We start from the raw sequence: 26901 nt of genomic DNA on the forward strand, positions 1-26901 counted from the left end.
AGACCAGGATTCGAACTCGGGTCATCGGCTTACCCATAAGACCACTGGGACGCCTGGTTGGAGCGCGTGAATATGCCTGTCAGGATTGTCCTCTGCAGAAAACATTCAAGTAAAGCTTTTTTAAGATGTGCAACTTTTCTAATTTGCTTGCAACGTTATAGCGGAAACTACTTTTTAAAATAAGTTAGTAAGTGTGTCCTGAAATGTAAATGTGTATTCGTGGGGGAGGTGCTGAGAAAAATCTCCTGAGTTCCCCCCACCCCGGACCCTCAATTTACAAACACTGCCCTCCTAGACCCCCTCCACGCCTATGGCTGGTGGGACCCCTTGGTTAATCCTTTCCTTTTCCAGCAGGGGGTACTTTCGTTTACGGTTAGTCAAATGGACACTGTATTATCATTGAAACAGGGAGCTTCAATGGAGCCCGGGTAAGCTGTTGTCATTAATGAGGTGCCAGACTTCATGGACCATGCATGAGACATCACGTAAGAACGTGGTGGGCACTTCTTTAGTGGTGTTTTAAGTACAGCATCCATTCCTCAAGCAGTTGCAGTACCAGCTGCACCCTAGGAAGACTCATCCCAGCATGCACACGTCATCCACGCAGGGTTCCACCAGGCATCCATGACATCATCAGTCCACCCACACAGGGACCCGAGACTCACCACACCAGACTCCCACATTTCTACCCCTGAAAGTCACACATCACACACAAGTTCGTTCACACAGTCACTGATAACCTCGAATTTCACACCAACAATCCTACGGTGGTGCGTGTATGCCACAAACGCACAAAATGCACAACGAACAGCTTCCCTATACACAGCATACCCACACAAACACACAGCTCCATAACACACAGCTCCCACACCCCGTAATGGCAGAGGAAGAAACATACCCCCAAGGATCAAGGCACACGCCAAAACCCATGCGACTTCTGCAGTTGGAAGTTACTGTGCACAGGGACTGCTGGTGTGCTACAGCATCAGACATCTGCCAGTGCAAATGGCGGTGAGGCTGGGGTGCAGGGTCGAAACCACGGGTCGGTTGATGTGTCCAGGCTAACATGGATGAGAACCAAGAAGATGGGCACGCGCAGCCACTAAGGATGACAAGGGGCTCAGGTGTGGGGTCAACAGACCACAAAGGAGAGTAGGCTACAGCACTGAGAGGACCAGCATGACACGTTGCAGGGCAGGAACCCACACAAGGGATTCTAAGTGATCCGACTGCGGCTGATTTTGCAACCCCCGCTCACTATACCGCAAAGTATAGTGAGCGGGGTGTTGCGGGGGACAAGCAGTATAGTGAGCGCGGTGTTGTTTTTTTTTTTTTATTTTGGTGGTAGCATTTTTCGGTCGTTTTTTAGGGTCGGACCTTTTTTCAGTCCGATCGTACAAAACCACACAGGTCACCTATAGCACTGCTGCAGTTGAGCCAAGATGACCCCAGGATGACAAAAGTGTATGGAGAGTGAGGTTCCAAGGCTTCCAACTTCAATGAACAGAAACTCTGAACTCGGCAGCGGGAAAATACTGCCAAACTAAATTTGAGAGAGTCGTGCGCAGAGTCAGTCCATTTGTCTTTTTTTGCCAGAGGAGCTGCAGCGACGTCCTTTCCGCCCTGTGGAACTGTGGAAAACTTTTTCAATCTGCGCGCTGTGCTGTTGCTTTAAGGCTGTGGGCAGTGCCTATTTATTTGGAAGCAATGCGCGGAGCGCGCGCAGAGTCATGTGCAGAGGCAATCTGCATCAGTCCGCGACAGGCCTCTTGCCTGTTTGACGACTCCTGTTATGACCGCGCAACCGGGCCATGGGGGTCCAGTAACAAGGCGCAAAACGATCCAGCAGCGCCGTATGCAAAATCCCTGGACCGCCCTCAAGCCTGACTCAGCACCTGATGTCCCAAAGAAGTCAAAGGTAAGCGCTTCTTCGAGTGCGAGCTTGTTAAAAGACTCCCTTGAATCCTTGTTAGATCCCACGCCAGATCCCACGAACATAGCTACAGCTGGCACAACGAACGCTGGAGCAGCTTTAACATCCGGACTGAGTTTGCCAGCCGGTGTAAAGGGTCTGAATGATCTGGTGCATAGCAAACACGGCACCCCCTTGGATCAACCCCAAAACCAGGCGCAAGTTCTAGATGTATTAGAGGCTGCCCCGACTGAAATTGTGAGCGCTGGAGAAACCATCGACATTATTGACGTCACTGATGTCATTGATGTCATTGATGACGTCACAAGGTTACCTCACATTCCTGAGACTTTTCAACACACGTGCTTACTGACACTAAAAGACTTACCTCTGATTCCCTCATCTCCATTGAGAACTTCCCCACCTAATGCTAAAACACACATGGAGATGTCGTTTCTTACCGCAGAAACTGTAGACAAGTTCTTCTCCCCATTTGAATTCACGGATGCAGAGCTAATGGAAGCTTCACAATGCGACGACGGAAATGAGTGCCAGCAAGAACCTGCAGAATCCAAAATGGTGGACTGCAGCCCCTTGGTTGCCGTTGATGACGAGCATCGGCCAATTAGGAACGCTGACTCTAGAACCCCAATTCCTACCGTCTATGCAACAAATCCGTCGCTTAAAAAGAAAACGGAAGACCCAAAACAAACGCAACTGATATTTGTAGAAGCACATGGGTTGCCAAATCCCTCCCTCGTTGGGCCGACTGCATAGCTCGGTTGCGAACTCAAGATGTACATCATCATACTAGCATCGAGCCCGGCATGCAGAGACCAGTGGTGCGGCTGGATGAAATTCCTCAATCTTCGTCGGCAAAGTGCACTAGCATAGGAAGGCTGCCACAAGTAGGCAGAAACGTACGCTGTCCTGCGGATGCAACCCAACAAATAAATAACCACAAGACATGCCTGCACCAAAACAGAAAAGATCTAGCCAGCACCCCCAGAATTGTAGGTTCACGCTCAAAATCAGTACATCTACTAAGAGACATTACCGCTAATCCCACGGAAAATACATTTACATGTAGTGACTCACACTCAGAAACAACAAATAGCATACGTTCATGCTCAGACAAAAATTTGGGGTCTAAATCTAAACCCAGTCTCTCTTCTGCGGCAGCGATGCAGATTTACAACAATGTTCTAGCGGCTTCTTCAGCTGCCTTACTTCCATTTTTAAAGATGTACGAATCCCTGCATGAGGCCTTTAAAGACCAGACCTCTCTTATAATCAGCCTAAAAGAAAAGATGGAAAAATTTGAAGCTGTGACCACCTTTCTGAAGACTCAGCTAAACCAAGAAGCCGAACATACATCAAGATGGCAAGAGCGGTTGAGTGATCTAGCCGCTCGACACCATTGTCAGAACGACACCTTAGCGGATGGGCTACTTGAAGCAGTAAAATGGATGCGGCACTCAACAGCCACCAGAAAAGATCTTTTAATAGCCGAACCATGTTACGCACCGTTGGGCCAATCGACCAATTCTGACACATGGCCAGTGGTTGTCCAACAGAATGAGAATCAGCACACAAAAGAAAATGATTTAAAAAAACAAAAAGAAAAAAAACCTGTGCCGGAAAAAACACAACCACCTATGTTGGAAGCTCTGACGGTTGTGGCACTCCAGATCATTGCAGCTGACCCACAAACAAAAATACCAGATGCAGCGAAATTGCAAAAACCTCAGAATGACGATGCAGATCAAGAAATTGAAATAACATCTCATAAACCACAAAATGGAACCGGAGCCATAGCCATACAAAATGTCTCATCTGGCATTTTTTCAGGACCAGCCAAATCAATAAAACCTTCAAGTGCAAACCCGGCCCTACTTAAGGACAAAAAAAAACAAATGGGTCGAAATCAATAATGAAAGCACCCCCACTGAAACGGCCACAATCAAATGGCGCAAAGAAATTCATAAGAAATTTGACAACTCCTCCGCGTCTTGAAGTGGCCACAAAACGCCCCATGATACCCAGATCAGAAAAGCTGAAAGAGAAACGTGAAACTATCAAGAAGGCAGGAAGTTTACCGCAAACATCCACCAAGCGACTGCGCGAAGATTCAATCTCGTCTGATGAAACATCCTCAAACGCCTCAATAGTTCTGTGTAACCTTTCAACATACTCAATCGACAACGACGACGTCTCGGAGATATTTGAGAGCATGGGAAAGGATCACTCCACGAACAGTCTCGAAATGTTAGCAAAAGTTAAATCACGAAAGTCAACGCAACATGGCATTAGGCAGCACAAGCCCACCAGGAACAGGACAAAATCGAATGAAAAAGGGCCGTCGGCCCCATCTGACGATCAACACTGTGTAAGAAGCAAAACAACACTACCGGAAGGAAACGCTTCATTGAGGTTTAATCCGAAACAAACTTCAGCTCATCACCAAAAACAAATACACCAAAAGACCAAAATAAGAAATTCGGTAGCCATGTCATCAAAATCGAGCTGGTGGAAATTGGCACTGGAAAACATTCTTGAAGAAAAAACGAGGTAAACCTAAATCGAGCCAACGTAATGAGGTTGTTACATCACGTCCCAGCGTTACGGAACATAAGATTTTATGATATAGCAATAGTAGAATACAAATCTGAACTAAGAACTGATTGGGTTATTCTACACATGAAATCAAGGAACCTAGCAAAACTGCTACTTGATGCCAAGGAAGATCTATTGTTTTTTGGCTTTGATCTAATGTTGTGTGACGATCAGCTGTCCTCTCAAGCCTCAGCGGTAGAATAGCATCAAAATACCGTCCTCAATAAAACCAAAAGAGACGATCTGTGGAAACAACTTAAACAGCAGTCCACCCTTCCACTTAACGCGAATAATCATGAAAAGAACATCTAGGACAACGTGGGGTCAAGATGCTTGACCCAGTTGGTAACTTTGTGGAATACACAAGGATTTGTTCATCTGTTTCAAGAAGGTTCCTCCGAGAAGATAAGGAGCCCAATAATTTGCTTGCAAGAAACGTGGCTTTGTGAAACGCCTTCCTGCGAAGGCTATTCAGCATTCTTAAATGCAGCTGGGAAAAATCTTTTCGGCCGTCCTTTTTCTGGATTACTCACGATGATAAATAATTCATTCGGATGGGAAGTGATAAACATCTCAAATCCTAATCTGTTTGTTCAAGCATTAACTCTAGAATCTATCCTGGAAGAAACACCAAAAAGGAAAAAACATCTCTTGATTATAAATATGTATTGGAATCCTGTAATGATCACTGAGTCCGTCTACTTAACATCAATTACAGCCCAAATCGATGCTTGCCTTTTTTCATATGACGACCCATTTGTTCTGATATGCGGCGATCTGAACTATTCATGGTTCAATAAGGAAAAAGTGCGAAACACACCGAATTTGCTTAAAGTTCCAACTGAATCAGCGGATCTTGGCCTCAAATGGGAATACGAACTAAGCTTACGTCACTGTGTGATGTTGAATGGTTGCACTAGGGGCGATATCCCGGCAGCTGTCACCTGGCACAGAGGAGACTCAAGAAAAGCCCTAGACTACATTTGGGTGTCAGAAAACTTGCATTGTCACATTTCTAAGTTGACAACTATTAAATCATCAAAAAGCGATCATGATGCCCTAGTGTTATTCTGGGAGTGGCACCATAACAGAACCCAGCCAAGTTATAAAACATAATTATCCATCAACAGTGCTCAAAATCGATTGAGGATGAACAGCAAGCAGATTGATATATTGACAGCTGACTTTATACGCTCAAATAAGACAAGAGTCCAGACAGACTATGGGCCTCATTCCGCCCCTGGGGTTAACCAAGGCGCTATTAGCGCCTTGGTTGACGCCGTTATTTTTCCCACTCCGCCATGGTGAATGGCGGAATTACCGCCCCATTCCAAGCTTGGCGGGGTCGGTAATTCCCCATTCACCAAGGACCCTTCCCCATTCCCATTTTTGCCCCATAGGGCTCAATGGGAATGGGGAAGGCGCTAATTACGGCACCGTAAATTACGGTGCCGTAATTAGCTCCTAGGTCCCTTTGCGGGTTGGTTTTTTAACGCCTGCAAAAAGCAGGCGTTAAGTACCAACCCGCAAAGGGAACTCGGAATAGGGCGGTAAGGGTTTAACGGCACCGGTCTCGTTACCGGTGACCGTTAACCCTTACCGCCCTACTCGGAATGACCCCCTATGTGTCCCTGCTGTCACAATTCACTTTAGGTTCTAACAGGCCAAACATGAAAATAACAAAAAATAAACATCCTTTCAGCTCCGAAATAAATGAAGCTAAGAACATGCTAAAAAAGGATCTTCGTCTGTTAAAGAAATCTGGCGAGAAAAACATAGGTCCCCTGATAACGAAGAGGCGTCAACGCTATCGAACTTGGTTAAAATCATTTAACATCATCCAGGATCAATAGCAAGCGGTATTAATGCTACGTTTAATAATCCAAAAAGATATCAGAAACATCCGGCAAATTATTAACACCGGGCACCTAAAGCAAGCTTCCGCACTAGCATATGGTGTGAACGATACAAAGTGGGTGAAACACTACACGGCAGTCTATACCAGTCAAGAGTCTGAAGAGACCGCCAAAATAGTGGTTGAAAACGGCGAATGGAAAGTCATTGAAACAGTGGAAGACATTGAAAATGCCATTCGAAACCTAAAGAGTTTGAGGGCCGCGGGGCCGAATGGCATATCAAATTCAATGCTAAAAGCCAACAAAGATTACTGGGCGCAATTCATCAAAGTCCTATTTGACCACATTGCGGCGATGTTGGCGATCCCGGTCTCGTGGAAAAGCGCAGTGATAGTCCCAGTGTTTAAAAAGGGAAACCTTGAAGACCCGAAGAATTACCGCCCCATAGCATTGCTAGACAAAACAGGGAAAATATTTGCCACCTTCCTGCAAAAAGAAAATCGCAAAGTGGGCCGAAGGAGCAAATCTAGAAGACGAAAGGCAAACTGGGTTTACAAAAGGTGTAGTAGTCGAGTTAAACCTGATGCTCCTAAACTTGGCAAAACGTGATGCCCTAAGACGCAAGAAAAGGTTACTTCTTGCGTTCGTTGACTTAAAACAGGCGTTCGACAGCATTAATCGCCAACTCCTATGGAAAAAACTTAAGGCCTGGGGCTGTCCACATCAGCTATTGATTCCCTTGATGGCATTATACTCGAATACCACAATTCGGGTGCGATTGAATGCAGAAGGAGACCTAACAGAAGAAATAAAAACAACTAAAGGAGTGAAACAGGGCTGCTCGTTAGCAGCTTTGTTGTTTAAACTTTTCTTATCAGACCTGCCTGCAGCCTTATTACAAACAAGGTCATTTCCACCAAATGTGAATGGCAAACACCTAAGCTGGGTAATCTACGCAGATGATGTAGTCTTACTTGACTCTGCCGAAATTGGGCTTCAAAGATTGCTGACGGCTCTACAAGTCTACCTTGTTCAAAATCATCTGGCAGTAAACGTAAAAAAGTCAAAAGTCAGTGCCTTCGGTACCAAGACGCAAACAAGGAAAGAAGTGTTTAAGTGGAAAGTGCACAACGAAGCACTAACCAAAACCATCCGCTACCTGGGAGTGTCGTTGGACCCATGATGTCTTGTCTCGTATGAAGATTTTTGCACAGCAAGGAGCGAAACTACACGCAAAATATGGCAAATTTACCTTGCAGCCTGTAATAACTTTTTACTTACAAAAAGTGTCGCCAGCTGTTTGCTTTGGTAGTGAAGCTGACTGGAACATCGCCGCTGGTTTTTGGCCTCAATTAGAGGGGACTTTCTGGTGAAAAATTCTTAAATTGCCACAGAGTGTACCAATGGTAGCAATCAGACACGAATTGGGTCTAGACTCCTTACACTCCCTTGTGGTGTGGAAATCAATATTAGTTCTTCGAAAAATGTGTCTGATGCTGGTAGCAAAACCTTAACTGATTTTGAATTAAAAAAGTAACGACCCGTCAGCCTTCCTATTAAATCGATGGGAGGACAAATTGAAGTAAATTTTACGAGAAGCCGACATAAGCATGTGCTTGGTACTACAAATTCTGCAAGTAGCGAAAAAAAAGTTCCTACAATGGAACTGTACAACTAATATGGACAAACGTACCTCTTTAATTTCTTCAATAGACCTGGGATAGACGCAAAGACTGGGTGAACTGCCGAGGTATCTTTCTAAATTTCCATCCCAATATCATCGTAACCCAGTGGTCTTCAAACTTTTTGACCCCGAGCCCGCCCTAAGAAAAGTTTCTCCGGCCCAGGCCCCCCCTATACACATGTACTCCAAAATTGTACTCGGTTGCGAACGGTTATCGCGCGCTGGAGTACAATGGGGCCCCCAACGAAGGAGTGCATGCCAAACACCACGTTGTTTCAGAATCATTGCTTGCAATGATTCAAATCAGATGAGGACAAATATTTGTGAACAAAGCATTCCGATTATTTTGCTATAATACAGAGGACTCGACTAAAAATAGTGTTGGATATTTATTTCACACAAACGAAAACACCCAATATTGCTGTCCTGTAGTAACATTTGCTATGCAAGTGCTGTAACAATTTGTTTCCGAAGTACAACAGCGTACTTTCAATGCTGTCACTTGCAAGTTGGACAGTGGCATACTGGAGAACTAGTGTGAAAGGTGGGCCTGCCTTTCACCAGCCAGCCTGTCAATATTGGGTTACATTTTTCCAATAGCCAGCCGCAGGCTTTCTTCCACCTCCAGCTTTGACCGACATTTTGTCTTTAGGTCTGCAAGTGCAGAGAACCCAATTTCGCACAGGTATGAGGTGCTGAAAGGTAAAAGTACATTGACTGCACATTTCGATAAAGTTGGATACTCTGCAGACACATGTTGCCAAAATGCACCCAAAGACAATTTTCTGAATTTGCTCTCTAGTAGGCGGTCACTTTGGAGCTCCATTAGTTCCTCCTGGAGTTGTATTGGGAGATGGGCTCCTACGTCAGCTAGGAAAGGCTGAACCACCCAGTCTTTCATGTTGCAATTGTCGTCAGGAAAGTACTTTTCGAGACTGGTTCTGAGAGCATTTAAATGGTTTCCAATTACTTCAGAAACACATGAAAGATCATACTCCGCCAAAGCTTCTCGGTGTATCATGCAGTGTGTCCACACAATATGTGGAGCTAATGCCAATAATTTTGCTTTTAGCCCAGCTCTAGCACCACACATTGAAGGAGCACCATCCGTGCAAATACCAACACACGCCTCCCACTTTAGGCAGTTGGAACTTAGGAAGTTGTTTAAAATTTCAAAGAGTTCAGGTGCAGTTGCTCTGCCCTTAATTTGCTTACAAAACAAGAAGTCCTCCAACATCTCCTTGCCGTGGCAGTACCTCACATAGGCAATCAAGTGAGCTTCTTTTGATATGTCAGTGGCCTCATCCAACTGTAGGGCGAACTGGCTGTCTTTCAAGCGCGATATCAATTCTGTACTGATATCAGAGGACAGGTCAGCAATACGGCGGGAAATTGTTGTGTCTGACATAGGGATACTTTTGCATTTCTCTGCTGCACTTTCACCAAGCATTACCCGGTTGACAGCGAGAATGGTTGGGAGAATCACTTTCTCAGCATCTGTAAAAGGCTTCTTGTTTTTGCCAAGAAAGTATGCAATGTGGTAAGATGCTTTCAAAGCATTTGCAGGTACAGATGCCACACTTTTAACAGTCTCCTTTTGCTTTTTCATGCCTTGCAGCTGCCGTACAAAGAAATCCCTGGTCTTTTTTGCTAAATCGGCATGTTTGGTTTCCAAATGCCGCCTTAATTTTGTTGGCTTCAGGCTGTCATTTGCTAATGTAGCACCACAAATCACACACTGCGGCTTCACTTCCCCAGCGACTGTGATGCATGTGAACCCAAAGTCCAAATAAGAGTGATCATATTTCCGTGTTTTTGCATTTCTTTTGTCTGTTCCCACCTCTCCTTCCACTTTACGTTTCAGATCCCTACCATCTTTGGGCACTAGAAAACGATCCATCGAGAAAATGAGCCTGAACCTGTCGAAACATTGCAAACGGTTTTAAAAAAGTAAAAATGCACCCCAAAAAAAGCATAAACATGGCAAACACCACATGCAAAGAGTTGAACTGAGCCATGTGAAAATGTTGGGGTTGGTGGGAAACACCCCATGCAAAAAAATTCATGAGCCACCTGACCCTTAATGTTTTCATCACTCGATAGTTTAATAATTTCTGCTTGTGGTTTCCTTGTCTACTGCACAGCCACAAGATTAGAACGCTTTGGACTACAAGATCTGGAGAGGGGACTGGGGGTCCATGGAATGGACGGGTGGGCATAAGGGGGACTGGAAGTCCAGCAAATTTATGTGGAAAATTAAAGTACTTGGGAACAATGCTACTTCCTGTTTTGCTGGGGTGCCCCGAAGCACTCTTGCTAATTGTGGGTTTAGTGCCCTGGTGTTACTACCATTTTACATTATTTCAGCGGCTCTGGGAAAGACTCTGGGGGGCAGCTCTGGTGTGCCAGTAGTGATGCCCCTGGCAGACCTGGGGGCAGAGGCCATGGGTGTAATTTTAGGGGGGGCGGGGGTGTTTGTCCCCCAACTTTCATGGCATACCATTTTGTCCTCATTCATTTAGCTGGGGCACCTTTTCTTCAGATGTCATGTCCCCCCCAACATTTTAAGCAAAGTTACTCCACTGGCAGAGGCCCTCAATTCTCTCAGGGGAGCAGGAGCTTTGCACCCCGGTTCCCCCTGAATGTGGGGTTATCGCTATTGGGGGACACAGGGAGACCGGTGCTGCATTAATAACGCAGCTCCCCCATGGCAGATTGCTGGGCTCCAGCAATCTGCCATGGGGGAGCCGCGTTGTAAAAAAACACCGGCAGAGCAGTTCCGGTCCCCCGCTCGCCTCCTCTCCTCCATGCATGCCCCCCAATGTGGGGGATTCAGGGAGAGAGGGGCGCAGGGGGACCGGTGCTGCATTAATAACGCGGCTCCTCCATGGCAGATTGCCATAGGGGAGCCGTGTTAAAAATAAAGCCGGAACGGGTGACTTACCTCGCACTCGCACGCGTCGGCAGCAGCAGCAACAACAGGGAACACAGGACACCACAACGCAGCCTGGACGCGCGATCCAAATGCAGGAAAGCGCGCATCCAGGCTGCGTTTATTTCCTGTTTCCATGGCTACGCCCCCCCACCACATCCCACTGGCTGAGCATGTGCATGGGAGCCAGTGGCTCCCCATTGCACATGCTCAGTTCAGTGCGGCAGAAAAAAAAAAAAGCGTTACTCTTTTTCTTTTCTTTTCTTTTCTTCTGGAAGGCATCACGCGCCCCCCCAGGCATGGTGGCGCGCCCCCCAAGGGGGTCGCGCCCCACAGATTGAAGACCTCTGTCGTGACCAGTTCTTAAGATTACAGCTAAAACCTGTACAACACACATGAGGTCTTGATGAGAAGGAAAGATTTGGCGATTAAGACCGACATTTGCCGGTTTTGTTCGATAGATGTGGAATCGATCAAACACCTAATAACCGAGTGCCCGAATATTGTTGATTAACGCTCACTACATCTTGCACGATTTGCCCCAAAAAATGGAAATATGCTTGAGTGGTGGAGCTATCTAATCTCAGGGATAAATGCTCAACTAACTTGTGCAACCATTAATTTTATGGACTTGATTTTACCAAATACCGATTTGATTTGAGTTTCTTGCGAGATGAGACAACAGAGAAAAATCTTGTTTGTTTTGGCACTCGGTTTTCCCTTCTCTTCCGTTTCTTTTCCTTTCCTTTGCTTTTTTTTTCTTTTTCTTTCTTTGCTTCGTCGTTCAATGAAACTTCTGTTGAGTGGAAAAGACATGGCTTGACAAAAAGTTTGCTTTTCATTTTCAATAATAAAAAAAAAATGTAAAAAAAATTTGAGAGAACCACTAAATTGTTAAAGAGGAATTGAAAGACAGCTACAACTCACGGAACAAATAACTCTACGGAGCAAGTTTGCTATATTTGGGTAGGCCTCAATCGCCCTGCAATAACCCCATGCTGCCACCAGACCAGCGCGTGCATCCCATCCCTGACAACAACTACGGCTCTATGCAATACGCCCAATGATATGCAGGCAAGCCACCGTCAGCATGCATATACCACACATCCAATGCTGCATGCCAGTGCACAAGTCACAAACCAGATATGTCACCACACACTCAAAACCAGGCACACGCTGTGCCTCCAATCCCACTCACAGCAACCACCGCTTTATACCGCAAGGCATGCCACCATCACACCAGCACGTATAAACCCCTACATGCAACCAGCATGTTTATGCAATATAACGTTTCACTGTCACACTTAAGTGCTGCGCTATGCCGCCATCACAAGGACTCCCAGTGGTACCACCACGCCACCAGCGTTCACATGCCCCTACATACAACCAGCATGTTTACGATGTGATAACAACAGCCCACGGCAACCCCATAAAATAACAGGTCTGGAAGATATCAGAATACTTAATAGGTAAGAGAGTGACAATGCAACAACATTAAATCAACAAGTGTGAAGATTGGATGACACTCCCCAAATATCCAAGACCGGGAAATCATGTAGATGGCCCAGAAGGGGAAATAACTTACTAGCATCTCCTTGTAGGGCATGTGCCCTCACCCACCAAGTTTCCCTAGGAGCAATTTCCAATCCTCCCAGTATTGGAGCCTTAGAACAGATTTAGCATGCCAGTGCTCTCGTCTCGGGAGGATAGCTCAGGGGCAACATGCTCGCCTTGGAAGCAAGATAACATGGAGCAACACAACGCGCTTAGAAACCTCTGGGTATTAAGTGCATTATAAATAACCTATCATATCCTATCATGATGACACTCGTGATGGTCAGCAAGGGTGGAGTATCAGTTTTCACTTGCCCAGAACAAGCGCATCTCTAGCATCATGGTCAGGTGGCCTTTCTTAGGACATCCTTCCAGATCAAGGCAACCCCCGGCCCCCAACACTTCTGCAACAATACCTTCTTCATCTTTGCAGACAAAGTTCCGGGTGCACTCAATGCACATGGCATGGTCCGAGGGGCACGTCTCACGCCCCATCCACTTTTTAGGTTGGTGGGGGGTCTGGGTCCACTGCAGACTCCTGCACCTTCCCAGAGGGATCTCTCCACTCCCTCGGCTCGTTTGTTGGTATGGCCGTCGCCGTGTGTTGTGTCTCTCCTATGAATATTCAAGGAGAGGCGGCTTTTCGATTCACCCCAGCCTTTGCCGTAAGCAAGGAGAAGAGCAGTGTTGAGGCCATTGTGTTTTTCAGCATCTTCTGTGGTGAGTATGACCAGACCCTCCATGGTGTGTGAGGGCGCATCCTGGATGCTCTGCTCTCACCATTCTTGGCACACAGTCCTTTCCCCTCCACCAAGGAAGCACTTGGCATCACAGGAGAAGGACCCCGTGGCTTCTGGGACCTGGCAACCTGCATCTGTATTGTGAGCAATGCGCTTAGCCGCTACACAGTGCCAAGTGGCACGGTGTAGCGATGTGAGCTGCCGCAGGAAGGATCCAGGTTGGGGTAGATGAAGATGTGTGAGGGCCCATTTCAACATGATCGCTGGGGCTCCCCCCTGCTTAGAGCACAAAAGGGTCTGAGGCACCTGTGGGGTGCATGTATTATGGAGACAAATACAGTCTGAGGTTAATAGCCACGGACTATCACGAGATAGCTAGCCAAAGGGGAGCTGAAAGACTAAATGTCCATTGAAAAGCTATAAATCCTTCTTTGTCCGCAAGTGCTTGATGTGGAGGAACTGATGTTAAAAGAGAACGAGGTGATACTTCTCTATACTCGGGGAAGTGACGGCCAGGAGGGCTCCAGAAAATGCAGTTTGTAAGGTGAGTGCTGCAAAGTGCACACCGTAGGCCCCAGAATGAAAGTAACATATAACGGAATATATTGCCGAGGTATTTTATTGCTGACTGGCAAAATGGGGTAGTTCCTGGGGCCCCCTGAGGCGAATTTCAAATGAAATGGTTGAAAGGACCTGACGCCGTCTCTGGATACGGCCCTAGCTGGCTACTTCCTACTTCTGGTGCTAGTGCTAAAGGGAGCACAACTGCCCTACCACGGTCCCTGCTACCCACTCCTCGGGCATACGGCCCGGCCAGCACCATTGCTCTCCTGGATCACGCACACCGCCTTGCATACTGGCTGGCACCAACTAAAGACTCCCGACTCCAGTCTCAGCTGCCTGCTGATGGCACAGGTATGAATGCTTTCGGGGTGGGGGGTTTCCTTACTTTCTCTTTCTGCTGTCCCCCACACGGCTGCATTGAGAACACTTATCGCAAGTATGTTGCAATTAATGATTTAATTATGCACCTGGCCCCACGAAACACTCAGGGGATGTCCAGTGAGTCATAGCTCTCAACCTTTTGTGCCGCCATAGCGGGTGAAAACAGACGTTTTTGTTTTCGGCGGGTGAGAGCCCTTTGAAGTGTATGGGAGTGTGAGAAAACTGATTATAGTGCGGGTGAAGTCGCAAAAGCGCGCGAGTGGGAAGTATGGGTGGTCGCTTATCTATTGCTGTTACTTTTAGCAGGTACGTGCAAATCCAGTGGCAGGTGACAAGGAGGAGGGACACCTATCAGAGCATCCACCACCAAAGCTGTTGGAACTCTCATCCCAGCAGCACCCACCCAGTGTTCCACGAGGCATACATGACACCACCAGGGACTCATATACACCAGACCAAGCGCCCACACACGCCTGATTAACTCTATTTGTAACTGCCCCTTTCCTTTTGAATGTAGTAGTGTACGCCCGCCGTAGTGCGTCTTTAGTGTTTTGCTGCTTAAACCGTACCGCTCCTCCGCCCCACCCGTACCCCATTTGCCTTTCCCTGTGTATGCCACAAAGCCACCTTTCCATAAATATTCTGCTAAAAGCAGGGCTAGTGTTTCTTTTGGAACCCATTCACCTCCACGGCAAGATGAAAATCCACCAGATGTGGCGGGGGTCCAGACTTAAATTTGCCAATCCGAGAGCGACTCTCCACCTTACCGCAACTGTCAGAGGTATCTCACGATTACCCATAAAGCTCCCGTGTATTTCCGAGAAATAGTATGGTACGCCTAGTGTCTAGCGCCCTCTACCGGCCCACAGTGCATACTGGACTTTTCTTCTCTAAATGACACGAGAAAAAAAGGTTGGGTCAGGAATATTTACAACCAGACAAAGCACTTAGTTCTCTCCTTCATTATTCTCCAAGGGAGGCTGGATTCTCGATTCAGCAGTTATTTCTGATCAGTCTCTGCCTGCTCCCTCATCCTTCCCCAGCCCAACCGACTGGTTCTTACGTTATTTCACCTTAGTAGTCAAAATCCCAATAAGGAAACTTTAGCGATGTTCACCTTCTCAGCCTTAATGTTGCTGCTGCCCCTCGCCAGGCATCATGCTTGGGCGTACCAAAACCTACATTTCCAGGGGCTAACTGGTGATGGGAGGGACCACTTCAGAAACTTGGAGGCATACTTGGAGGCTTCTCCCCCTCTGTTTTACTTCAAGGGTTGTCTGGCGTGGGGCCCAAGGATCAAATGGTATATTTTAAAGCTCAATGTGTCAGCGAGAATGACAAAGTGATTGGATTTAAAAACAACATACACATTTAGTTGCTTTGATAATTTTGATATCTAAAGCCCAGGTGTCCAATCAGACATCACCCTTAAGCAAAAGTGACCACCAAAGAAGTACAGCCTGCCACGAGTCCAACTTCCACATGAGATACAAACCATACATTTGTTTTGATTATACCATTATATGACAGTATAAAAACATGTTCACGCTGGCTACGCCCATCAGTGGTCGAAGTGTATGAAAAGAAGCAGTGGAAGCGTTGCTAGGCGGGAGGGGGGGGGGCTAAGGGGGCTATAGCCCCTGGTCTTTTGGTTGTAGCCCCGGATAGAATCTCAGGAGGTACAACCAAAAGGCTAGCTAGCCTCCAGTCCCGACAGTTCGGACATCGGCGTAGCCCTGGGGCTTTTCCAGACATAGCAACACCCCTGAGTGGAACTATGCTCTCTGCTGGCCTTCCCCGCTCCCCACAAACCTCATTGCCAAACCCCCCTCCCACGCACAATACAAACCTCCAAACAAAAGTGCCTGCTTTTTAAGGGACTGTTCAGTGCAATGCACTGAAGTGCAGGTTTCAACTGCTTCCTGCACTTTTATTTTAAAACGTAACCATTTGGGAACAGTTTCTTTTTAAAATAAAAGTATAGGAACAATAAAACTTAATAAACGTAGAGGAGCACCGCTCCCAACTGCTCCCGTACACTACCACTGGCAGGGGAGTTGCTATGCCTGGAAAAGACCCGGGGCTAAGCTGATGTCAGAACTGTTGGGACTGGGGGCTAGCTAGTCTTTTGGCTGTAACTCCTGAGATTCTATCCGGGGCTACAACCAAAAGATCAGGGGCTATAGCCCCCTTAGCCCCCCCTAGCAACGCCCCTGACCACTGGTGCCCATACATTTCCATTCTGGCTGCTCCAAAATTTGCCAATATTCCAATATATGAGCACACACATATTTGCTTAGCGCATAATGATAGAAAGCACGTCCAACCCAGTAAAAGATGTCAAGCCACAGGAAAAATGGCTAGTCTGGCTGTACCAAAACACCACTCTAGCCACCTAATAACACATGTCATACCTACTTTATGGTATATGGCAGTAAAGAAAAAGTAATGCCACAGTAATAAATGTCTAGACTGGCTGAACCAAAATGCCATTCAAGGCCCATAACACATCATGCTCACTTTATTATGGATGTCCACTAAAATCTTACTGGACATCCATACCACCACACACACCCAACTCCCACCCTCTACCCGCAACAATCAGCTCCTCTGCCCAGCATTGCACATAAACGCACATGCACACACACACACAATTACACATTCAATCACTCATTTAAACATCCCATTCACCACTCATTTACATGCACACCCATCCCCATATATTATACACTCATTCACACACACTCTCTCATTCACAAATACATTACATACACACTCCTTGCACACATGCATACACATATAATGCACTAACATGCAACACCCTTTAACACTGCTATTTTCAGAAAAGACTTCCCTCGCCTCTCTGCCTAACACAAAGTGTGCACATCATCCCCTCCCTTCAAATGTGAAAGAACACTTGACAATGTTATATGTTGGCTTGCATCTGTGGGTGGGAGGGAGGGGGCTGATATGGGCATTTGATTTTACTGAGGCAGAGAGGCGATGGAAGCCGTTCCTAAACTAGCAGCTTTAAAGTTTTGCTGCGTTTGTGCAAATAAATTGTTCTGCACGAACACAGTAAAACTTCAAAGCCACCAGCTTCAGGAAAGGCTTCTCCCCCTCTCTGGCTAACAATAAGTTATGTGCAGAACCCCCGAATTTCAGCTCACATTTAGGGCAGGGGCTGAGGCCCGGTAAGCTCAATGGTATTGCACGCCTGTGCCCGGGGAGAGGCAGCGTCACCATTAAGGCTGATAAGTTGAGGCCGCTGGAAGCCGAGGCCTTTTTTTCCTAAAGCCTGAAACGCCTGTGAATGAATGAGAGCTACAGGCTTTAGAAAAAAAAGGCTTCTGCCTTTAGCTGCCCCACCTTTCTTCCATAATGGTGGCGCTGGGCCACAGGCATCTCTTGCTTGAACGGATGGTACTCAGGTACAGCGCCGCCATTATGGATTAAAGTCATTTTTTTCTGAAGCCTGAAACTTTCCCAGATGAGCAAGTTTCAGGCTTCAGAAAAAAGGTTTGTCCTGTAGCGGCCAGGGCTGCCAGGGAGATTAGTGAGCCCTGCCAGTGCCCCGCCTTAGAACAAGATTTCTGAGCCTGCTGGGTCTTGACCCGGGCTAGGCCCGACCCATTTAAAGCCCTGGTACCCAGATCTTAGTTTCGTGGAAGAAAGAAAATGACCACGTGGACGATAAACAGATGAGAAAGCGGGAAATAGATGCTATGAACACAGGGGTGCAGCATGCACAGCCGGTCTCCCTCCAAACTCCTACCCTCCGTCTTTGAATCTGTCCATTGCCTTGCTCCGCGTTACCTAGCAGCCTGTCTCCCGCTTGCCCCTTCCTCAATCTGCCGCTCTTGCCAGCCTCGTTCACTCTCTCGCTTCTGCCCTTCTCCGTGCTTGCTTCGGATCCTTCACAGGAACGCCTTTCCCCCTGACATTGAAATCACCCGCTCCCTTCCGAGAAGTTGGCCTGCTCGATATGTGTCCCCTATGTATGAACTACACCTCTTGTTAATTCTTTTGTAAGGCACCTGCTCACAGGCCGGCCCTACCTCTGTTTGATGCTTTGGGTCTCTGTTTCAGCCACATGTCTCCCTCGAGAAATAGGACACAATATAAAGTCTTACGTGTAAGGGGGCAGAGGAGCAGGAACATGGCACGTTCTAGAAGGATTGGTAGAATCTCCGTTCCCCCATCTGCTCGAGGACATGATGAAAAAGGCATTGCAGGTTTAGCTGTGCAACTAGATGCGAGTACAGCTTCTCCTCGGCCTCCAAGGGAGGCAAGGCTAGCTGGATTTCATGGGGTTATCATTACCGAAGAGAGGGAGGCCAGGTTCTATTGGGAACAGAAAGTATCCAGGGGCGCTGTGAAATTCAGGTGTACATTACTACGCAGTCACTGGGCAAAAGCTCCCCGAGTATCCAAGGGCAGCTCGGGAGATTCGTCGGCAAAATGTTTTTTTTTAGTTTTAATCTTGTTATTAGAGAACGTGTCCCAATTCATGTATACAGTCAATGGGCCTCATTCCGAGGTTCGCGTTAAATTTCTGACTTTACCGGCATGGCGGAAATACCATATCCGCGTTGGTAGCAGGGCGTAATTAGCACCATATTCCGACCTCGCGGGCACGAGCTTTCCGCCATGCCGGTAAACCCCCTAGCGCCATACCGGTAAAGGGCGCATCAAACCCCTTACCGACAACAACCGAGACGTAACTAACACCATCGCCCTCCACGTAGTGCGTAAATAGCGGTGCCTGTGATTAACGATGACCGTAAATTACGGGCACCGGTAAAAACCGTAGACGGAAATTACGTCATCGAACAGGAACGGGAAGCATCATGGCGGCCATCTTTAAAATCACAATCCATTGCAATCCTCTCCATACAGGACTCGTGGGCATATAGTGATAGGCAAAATAGACTCCAGAGACCAGCATCATGCCAAAAGCATTAAAAAAGGGTGCTGCGCGCATCAGGAAGGAGAAATTCTCCCAGGATGAGCTCCAGGTACTCGTCGATACTCTGCATGAACATGCTGAGATTGTTTTCAGCAGCGACATGCGCAGGCCCACCATCCTCAGGAAGAAGGAGATATGGGAGCTGGTCTCGCAGAGGGTGAGCGCTGTCGGAAACACCCCCCGCAGCACGACGCATTGCCGCAAACGCTGGGATGACCTCCGTCTGAGGGTGCGGGCCATCCTCTCAGCAAACCGCAATCTGGCCCTAGAGACAGGAGGAGGCCCAGCCTCACCCATAAAAATGATGCCCTGGGAGGAAACATGTGCGGAGATGATGGGCACAGAAGCCATCGAAGGTGTCGGCGATATGGATTGCGGTGATCCTTCATCAGCTGACGCAGGTGAGTGCCATGAGTGTAAACAGTACATGCATCCCTAATGCAAGTCATCGCCAAGGGCTGGTCAAGCAGTCACATCATGTTTGGGTAAACCCCCCCCCCCTCCAATGATGCCGTAACAACTGGGACCCAGGATGATGTCAGGTGCAAGGCTGACACCCATATTGGGCATGCCACACAAAAAGCTGGTCAATGTCAGTCACCACAGTACTCCGCCAACATGAGTGACCCTGCCGACAGTATGCTTTTCCCATCCAAGCAAAGATCACAGTGCCACTCAGCACCCAAATGTCACCAAAACGCTGCTATCCCATCGTAATACCATTGTCTGGAAGTAATTCTGACCCCCAGAATCATTGCTCATGCCGTCTCTCTCTTGCCCCCCACAGGCACCGGTCATGAAAGTGAGGAGCAGGAAGGCCCCCGGACAAGTACCTCCCGGGGCACAGGCAGGGGACAGCGCACACCTGCAAGCAGGAAGAAGGCACATGCCACACCACCTGCCCCAGCAACCCCCATGGAGGGTACACAACCCCCATCCGCGGCCCTGGACATGCCTGCAGTTCTGCGGGACACATGCCCCACGCTGCACCATGAGGAATCGATGGGCGTCAGGGGAGAATACTGCCATGTGCATCCTCGATGAGCCAGGCAGCACATCACCAAACACCATTGACAACGTGGAGGAGCCCAATGACTATGTACAGAGCCCAGACACTCCCTCGTACAGCCAGGTTGCCCATAGCGACCCTGGGTCGAGTGACGGCCCAGGGCTCACAGGCGAAGGGGATACACCTGTCTGTCATGAGCCCACTTCCCCTGCAGGAAGTCCTGAAAGTCCTGCAGGCACAACAACACGAAGCCTGCCGACCACATCGCCCACATCAGCTGCAGAAACAGTGCGCTGCCAGCACCTCACGGGCATGATAGAGGAGTTTCTCCGGGACAACCGGGAATCAGGGTTGGTGCTTCATAATGACCTTCAGGCTCTGGGCGAGATCATCAGTACCAGCACAAACCGCATCTGTGAGATGCTTGGCAGGATTGCTGATGCCCTGGAGGCAGCACCCCCAGACCACAGCCCCAGCAGGAGGTGCCACCCTCCCAGAGCTCCTCCACGCAGACCAGCCCGGTCCGTAGGTCACTGCGCACGATGCGCCGGAATGGAAGGGATGCCCCAGGCTCTGGCAGTGCCCATTGACCGTGCAGCCACACACATGTGGCCAATGCTGCACTGATGGGAACATTGTGGGGTTGTTGTGGGGGGAGGGTGAGGGGATTGAGGGTGTGTGTGGGAGTTGGGGGGGAGGGTGAGGGGGTGAGGGTGTGTGTGGGAGTTGGGGGAGAGGGTGAGGGGGTTGAGGGTGTGTGTGGGAGTTGGGGGGGAGGGGGAGGGGGTTGAGGGTGTGTGTGGGAGTTGGGGGGGAGGGGGAGGGGGGTGAGGGTAAAGGATCTGTTGTACACGTTTGGACATCATCATACAATACACAGTTTGGTCTATCCTACAATACAGAGTGGACATTCATTATTGTGCATGTGTCTTTTAATGTCTCACAGTGCATGTAGTACATGTATCCCCACACCCAGTGCCCAATGCCCTGTCATCCTCACCCCCTCAGCTGACTTGTGATTCAGAAATATTGCTCGATCAATGCTTGTCGCACGGAACGTCCCTCCCGTGCATCGGCACCGTGTTGCTGTTCTGCCATTCCTTCCTCCACCTCCTCCTCCTCCTCATCTGGTGGTAGCAGTCCCACGTCAGGGGGCAGTGGCACGTTCCGACGGATGCACATGTTGTGCAGCATTACACATGCCATGGTGATCTTGGACACCTTCTCGTGGCTGTAGATGAGGGCCCCACCTGACCGGCTGAGGCAACGGAATCGTGCCTTCAGAAGGCCGAAGGCCTGCTCTATGACCACCCGTGTACGGGTATGAGATCTATTATAGTCCTCCTCGTGCCTGTTTTGGGGTTTGCGGACCGGGGTCATGAGCCACGGTTTCAAAGGGTAGCCAGCATCACCTGCATGAGAGTGGAATGAAGGTAAGTGTTAGTACATTCATGGTGGAGAACTGTGCTAGTCTTACATTGCAGCGGGTGATGACTGGCCATGCACACATGTCCCTGGATACAGTCAACCCATTACTGGTCCGGCCATGTGTGCTGGCCAATGGAATGATGCAGGGGGTAGCTTCTCCCTGATGGGTCATGGTGCGCACTCATGTCTTGTTGCATGTGCATCGTTTATGCATGCAGCAGTGTTGGACTGCATTAATTGATGACTTGCGTAAGACCTGCTGTAAGGGTGTGTTGGTAGTAGTTGGTAGCATACCCTTCAATCAGCACTGATCCCTATCATGGTGATTGGCAGCTATCCTATGGAGGTGCCGAACCAGTCACACGCAGTAGGATCCCTGTTAGACTAACCTCTATGCACTCCCATGGATGACTGTCCTTTGTGTTGAGATGCAGGAGTCAGCGACATGGTGCTATTGCACTGCATGGTGCACGATGACCTTACGGTGTGTAAGGTCCACCGATGTGTGGTGCATGTGTCGTGGTCTTTGGCCAGGGTAACTGTTTGTCAAGTACCATTAGGTGTTGGCTCGTATTCACAACTGTGTGGTTAGGTGGTAATGTGGCGTGCCACTTGTCATGGGGCACAGTGTTCTGTGAGGTGCACAACGTACAATGGCGTTGACATTCCCTCCCGGGTGGAGTATGCATCTCCCCCACCCCCTTTCACAGTGGGGTATGCTGACAACCTACTCAGAGCCCCAATGCACTGCCATGGCCCATTACGGTTACTCACCAAGCAGCCAGGTACGTTGTCCGGCATGTCGGTCCATGTAGCCTGGTAGTGTTGAGTTCCGCAGGACGAAGGAGTCATGAGTTGATCCGGGGTACCGAGCATTGCATTGTGTGATGGCTTTACTGGCATTACACACCATCTGGACGTTGATGGAGTGGTATTGCTTGCGGTTGCGATACGGCACCTCCATGGCATGAGGAACCACCAATTCTACGTGGGTGCAGTTGAGGGCACCTATGCAATTTGGCATGCCTGCAAGTGCATGGAAGGCAGCTTTGGTATCATATATCTCCTGTGGAGTCCGGGGGAGGCATATGTAGTCCCTTCTGTGCTTGAGGAGGGCATCCAGCACTTGGTTGACTATCCGGGAAAATATTGGCTGTGAAATGCCATGCATGTGCCCCACTGTATGCTGGTAGGTGCCTGTGGTAAGGAAGTGGAGCACGGACACTACCTTTAGTAGAGGGGGGATGGCAGTGCTGATTTCTATGAGGCTCACTATGTCGGTATGTATCAGGGCCACTATGGTGGTTATGGTGTCCCAGTCAAGCCGGTACAGGGTGTGGATCTGCTCTGGTGTGAGGTTGAAGGGGGTGGCTCTGATGCGGGGAATTGGGGGCTGCCGGCGTGGTAATGGTGGCTGCACCGGTAGGGCATGCTGGCCCTGTCTCACCCTCCTTCTCCTCCTGTGTATCCTCTGTGGTGGGGGCTGTGGTTGCTGTGGTTGCTGTTGTTGCTGTTGTCGTAGTTGCTGCCTTGCAAGCAGGGCCTCCAGCTCCAGGAATGCTGCTACAATTGGTATCATCTTGGTGTGGGAGGGGGTGTGGTGTGTGGGTGTGCTCCTTTTGTGCTGTGCCAGACTCTATTGCCTCCACCTGTGCTGATTGGGTGCACCTGTTCCTCTTCCAAACACTGATCAGGGTTGTTAACACCTTCCCCGCGATGCCGGTATTAACGCCATGGCGGTAAGGTACTTTGCGCCCTTGTGGAGGTTGTTATTTCCGTGTTCGCTTTGCTTGGAATCGGAGATGGTTTACGCCTTCCCGTTATTTCCGCGATGGTGTGTCGGGCGCGCGACACTGGTCCGCTATTTACGCCATCGTAGTTTACGGTGGCGTAAATAACGGTGTGGCGGGTCAGAATGGCCCGTAACGGTAAAGGAAGTCGTTATTCCTTTACCGGCCTCGTTTTTCCCTTAACGCCGGACTCGGAATGACCCCCAATGACATCGCATATTCGCAAAGAATCATACACATTCTCCAAACAACACCAAAAATACAGCGGATAATCAACGTATCAACTTACAAATACGCTCATTAATCAATGTATTAACCAATTCATTAATCAAGTCACATAAACAGTAACAGAAATCAGCAGTGATAGAAATCAGCTCCTCTATTCCTGAGAGACGTTAACTTTTCTGAAACACTGACAGCGAAGCCAGAACAAAAGATGGGAAATCTGCGGTCAGACAGGCGAAAGACCGCTGGAAAAGAGGAGAGACCCTACAGACCGCTGGAAAAGAGGAGAGACCATACAGACAGCTGGAAAAGAGGAGAGACCATACAGGCCGCTGGAAAAGAGGAGAGACCATAAAGCCTGCTGGAAGAGAGGAGAGACCATAAAGACAGCTGAAAAAGAGAAGAGAGCATACAGACCACTGGAAAAGAAGAGACACCATACAGCCAGCTGGAAAGGAGGAGAGATCATATAGACAGCTGGAAAAGAGAAGAGACCATACAGACAGCTGGAAAAGAGGAGAGATGATACAGACAGCTGGAAAAGAGGAGAGGCCATACAAACCGCTGGAAAAGAGGAGACACTATGCAGACAGCTGGAAAAGAGGAAAGACCATACAGACTGCTGGAAAAGAGGAGAGACCATACAGACAGCTGGAAAAGAGGAGACACCATACAGACCGCTGGAAAAGAGGAGAGACCATATAGACCGCTGGAAAAGAGGAGAGACCATAAAGTCTGCTGGAAAATAGGAGAGACCATACAGACTGCTGGAAAAGAGGAGAGACCATAAAGACAGCTGGAAAATAGAAGAGACCATACAGACCGCTGGAAAAGAGGAGACACCATACAGACCGCTGGAAAAGAGGAGAAACCATACAGACCGCTGGAAAAGAGGAGAGACCATACATACCGCTGGAAAAGAGGAGAGACCATACAGCCAGCTGGAAAAGAGGAGAGATCATATAGACAGCTGGAAAAGAGAAGAGACCATACAGACAGCTGGAAAAGAGGAGAGACCATACAGACAGCTGGAAAAGCAGAGAGGCCATACAGACCGCTGGAAAAGAGGAGACGCTATACAGACAGCTGGAAAAGAGGAAAGACCATACAGACCGCTGGAAAAGAGGAGAGACCATACAGACAGTTGGAAAAGAGAAGAGACCATACAGACCGCTGGAAAAGAGGAGACACTATACAGACAGCTCGAAAAGAGGAAAGACCATGCAGACCACTGGAAAAGAGGAGAGACCATACAGACCGCTGGAAAAGAGAAAACACCATACAAACCGCTGGAAAAGAGGAGAAACCATACAGACCACTGGAAAAGAGGAGAGACCATAGAACCAGCTGGAAAAGAGGAGAGATCATATAGACAGCTGGAAAAGAGAAGAGACCATACAGACAGCTGGAAAAGAGGAGAAGCCATGCAGACTGCTGGAAAAGAGGAGACACTATACAGACCGCTGGAAAAGAGCAGAGACCATACAGACAGCTGGAAAAGGGAAGAGACCATACAGACCACTGTAAAAGAGGAGAAACTATACAGACAGCTGGAAAAGAGGAGAGACCATACAGACAGCTGGAAAAGAGGAGAGGCCATACAGACCACTGGAAAAGAGTAGACACCATACAGACAGCTGGAAAAGAGGAAAAATCATACAGACCGCTGGAAAAGAGGAGAGACCATAAAAATCAACTGGAAAAGAAGATACACCATACAGAACGCTGGAAAAGAGGAGAGAGCATACAGACAGCTGGAAAAGAGAAGAGACCATAAAGCCTGCTGGAAAATTGGAGAGACCATGCAGACTGCTGGAAAAGAGTAGAGACCATAAAGACAGCTGGAAAAGAGAAGAGACTATATGGACTGCTGGAAAAGAGGAGAAACCATACAGACCGCTGTAAAAGAGGAGAGACCATACAGACCGCTGGAAAAGAGGAGAGACCATACAGCCAGCTGGAAAAGAGGAGAGATCATACAGACAGCTGGAAAAGAGAAGAGACTATACAGACCACTGGAAAATAGGAGAAAGTATACAGACAGCTGGAAAAGAGGAAAGACCATGCAGACCCGCTGGAAACGAGGAGACGCTATACAGACAGCTGGAAAAGAGGAAAGACCATACAGACCACTGGAAAAGAGGAGAGACCATACAGGCAGCTGGAAAAGAGAAGAGACCATACAAACCGCTGGAAAATAGGAGAAAGTATACAGACAGCTGGAAAAGAGGAAAGACCATACAGACCGCTGGAAAAGAGGAGAGACCATACAGACAGCTGGAAAAGGGGAAAAATCATGCAGACTGCTGGAAAAGAGGAGCGACCATACAGACAGATGGAAAGGAGGAGCAACCATACAGACCGCTGGAAGAGAGGAGAGACCACACAGCCAGCTGGAAAAGAGGAGATCAAATAGACCGCTTGAAAAGAGAAGATACCATACAGACCACTGGAAAAGAGGAGAGATCATACAGACAGCGGGAAAAGAGGAGAGGCCATACAGACCGCTGGAAAAGAGGAGACACTATACAGACAGCTGGAAAAGAGAAAAGACCATACAGACCGCTGGAAAGAGGAGAGACCATACAGACAGATGGAAAGGAGGAGCAACCATACAGACCGCTGGAAGAGAGGAGAGACCACACAGCCAGCTGGAAAAGAGGAGATCAAATAGACCGCTTGAAAAGAGAAGATACCATACAGACCACTGGAAAAGAGGAGAGATCATACAGACAGCTTGAAAAGGGAAGAGACCATACAGACCGCTGGAAAAGAGGAGACACTATACAGACAGCTGGAAAAGAGGAAAGACCATACAGACCGCTGGAAAGAGGAGAGACCATACAGACAGCTGCAAAAGAGGAGAGGCCATACAGACCACTGGAAAAGAGGAGACACCATACAGACAGCTGAAAAAGAGGAAAAACCATACAGACTGCTGGAAAAGAGGAGAGACCATAAAGACAGCTGGAAAAGAGAAGAGACCATACAGACCGCTGGAAAAGGGGAGACACCATACAGACCGCTGGAAAAGAGGAGAAACCATACAGACCACTATAAAAGAGGAGCAACCATACAGACCGCTGGAAAAGAGGAGAGACCATACAGCCAGCTGGAAAAGAGGTGAGATCATACAGACAGCTGGAAAAGAGAAGAGACCATACAGACTGCTGGGAAAGAGGAGAGACCATACAGACAGCTGGAAAAGAGGAGAGGTCATACAGACCGCTGGAAAAGAGGA

The 26901-nt window shown here is 48.3% G+C and overlaps 1 protein-coding gene across 1 annotated transcript; it reads left to right on the forward strand.

Moving 5' to 3' along the window:
- Positions 1 to 7994: 7994 nt before the first annotated feature.
- Positions 7995 to 26573, forward strand: LOC138447962 (golgin subfamily A member 6-like protein 24). Its single transcript, XM_069604489.1, has 3 exons — positions 7995 to 8003; positions 24410 to 25278; positions 25598 to 26573. Exons 1-3 carry the CDS (start codon positions 7995 to 7997, stop codon positions 26571 to 26573), a joined length of 1854 nt encoding a protein of 617 aa, XP_069460590.1.
- Positions 26574 to 26901: the final 328 nt, after the last annotated feature.

This window comes from Ambystoma mexicanum, chromosome 3q (genome assembly GCF_040938575.1).
Source record: "Ambystoma mexicanum isolate Mex_15411 chromosome 3q, UKY_AmexF1_1, whole genome shotgun sequence".
NCBI classification, from domain to species: domain Eukaryota; kingdom Metazoa; phylum Chordata; class Amphibia; order Caudata; family Ambystomatidae; genus Ambystoma; species Ambystoma mexicanum.

What these genes read in the sequence shown, in the direction of transcription:
- LOC138447962 (XM_069604489.1), top strand. An exon ending in ATACAGACCACTGGAAAAGA is followed by an intron (nt 25,279 to 25,597) that starts GTAGACACCATA and finishes CCGCTGGAAAAG; the next exon opens with AGGAGAGACCATACAGCCAG.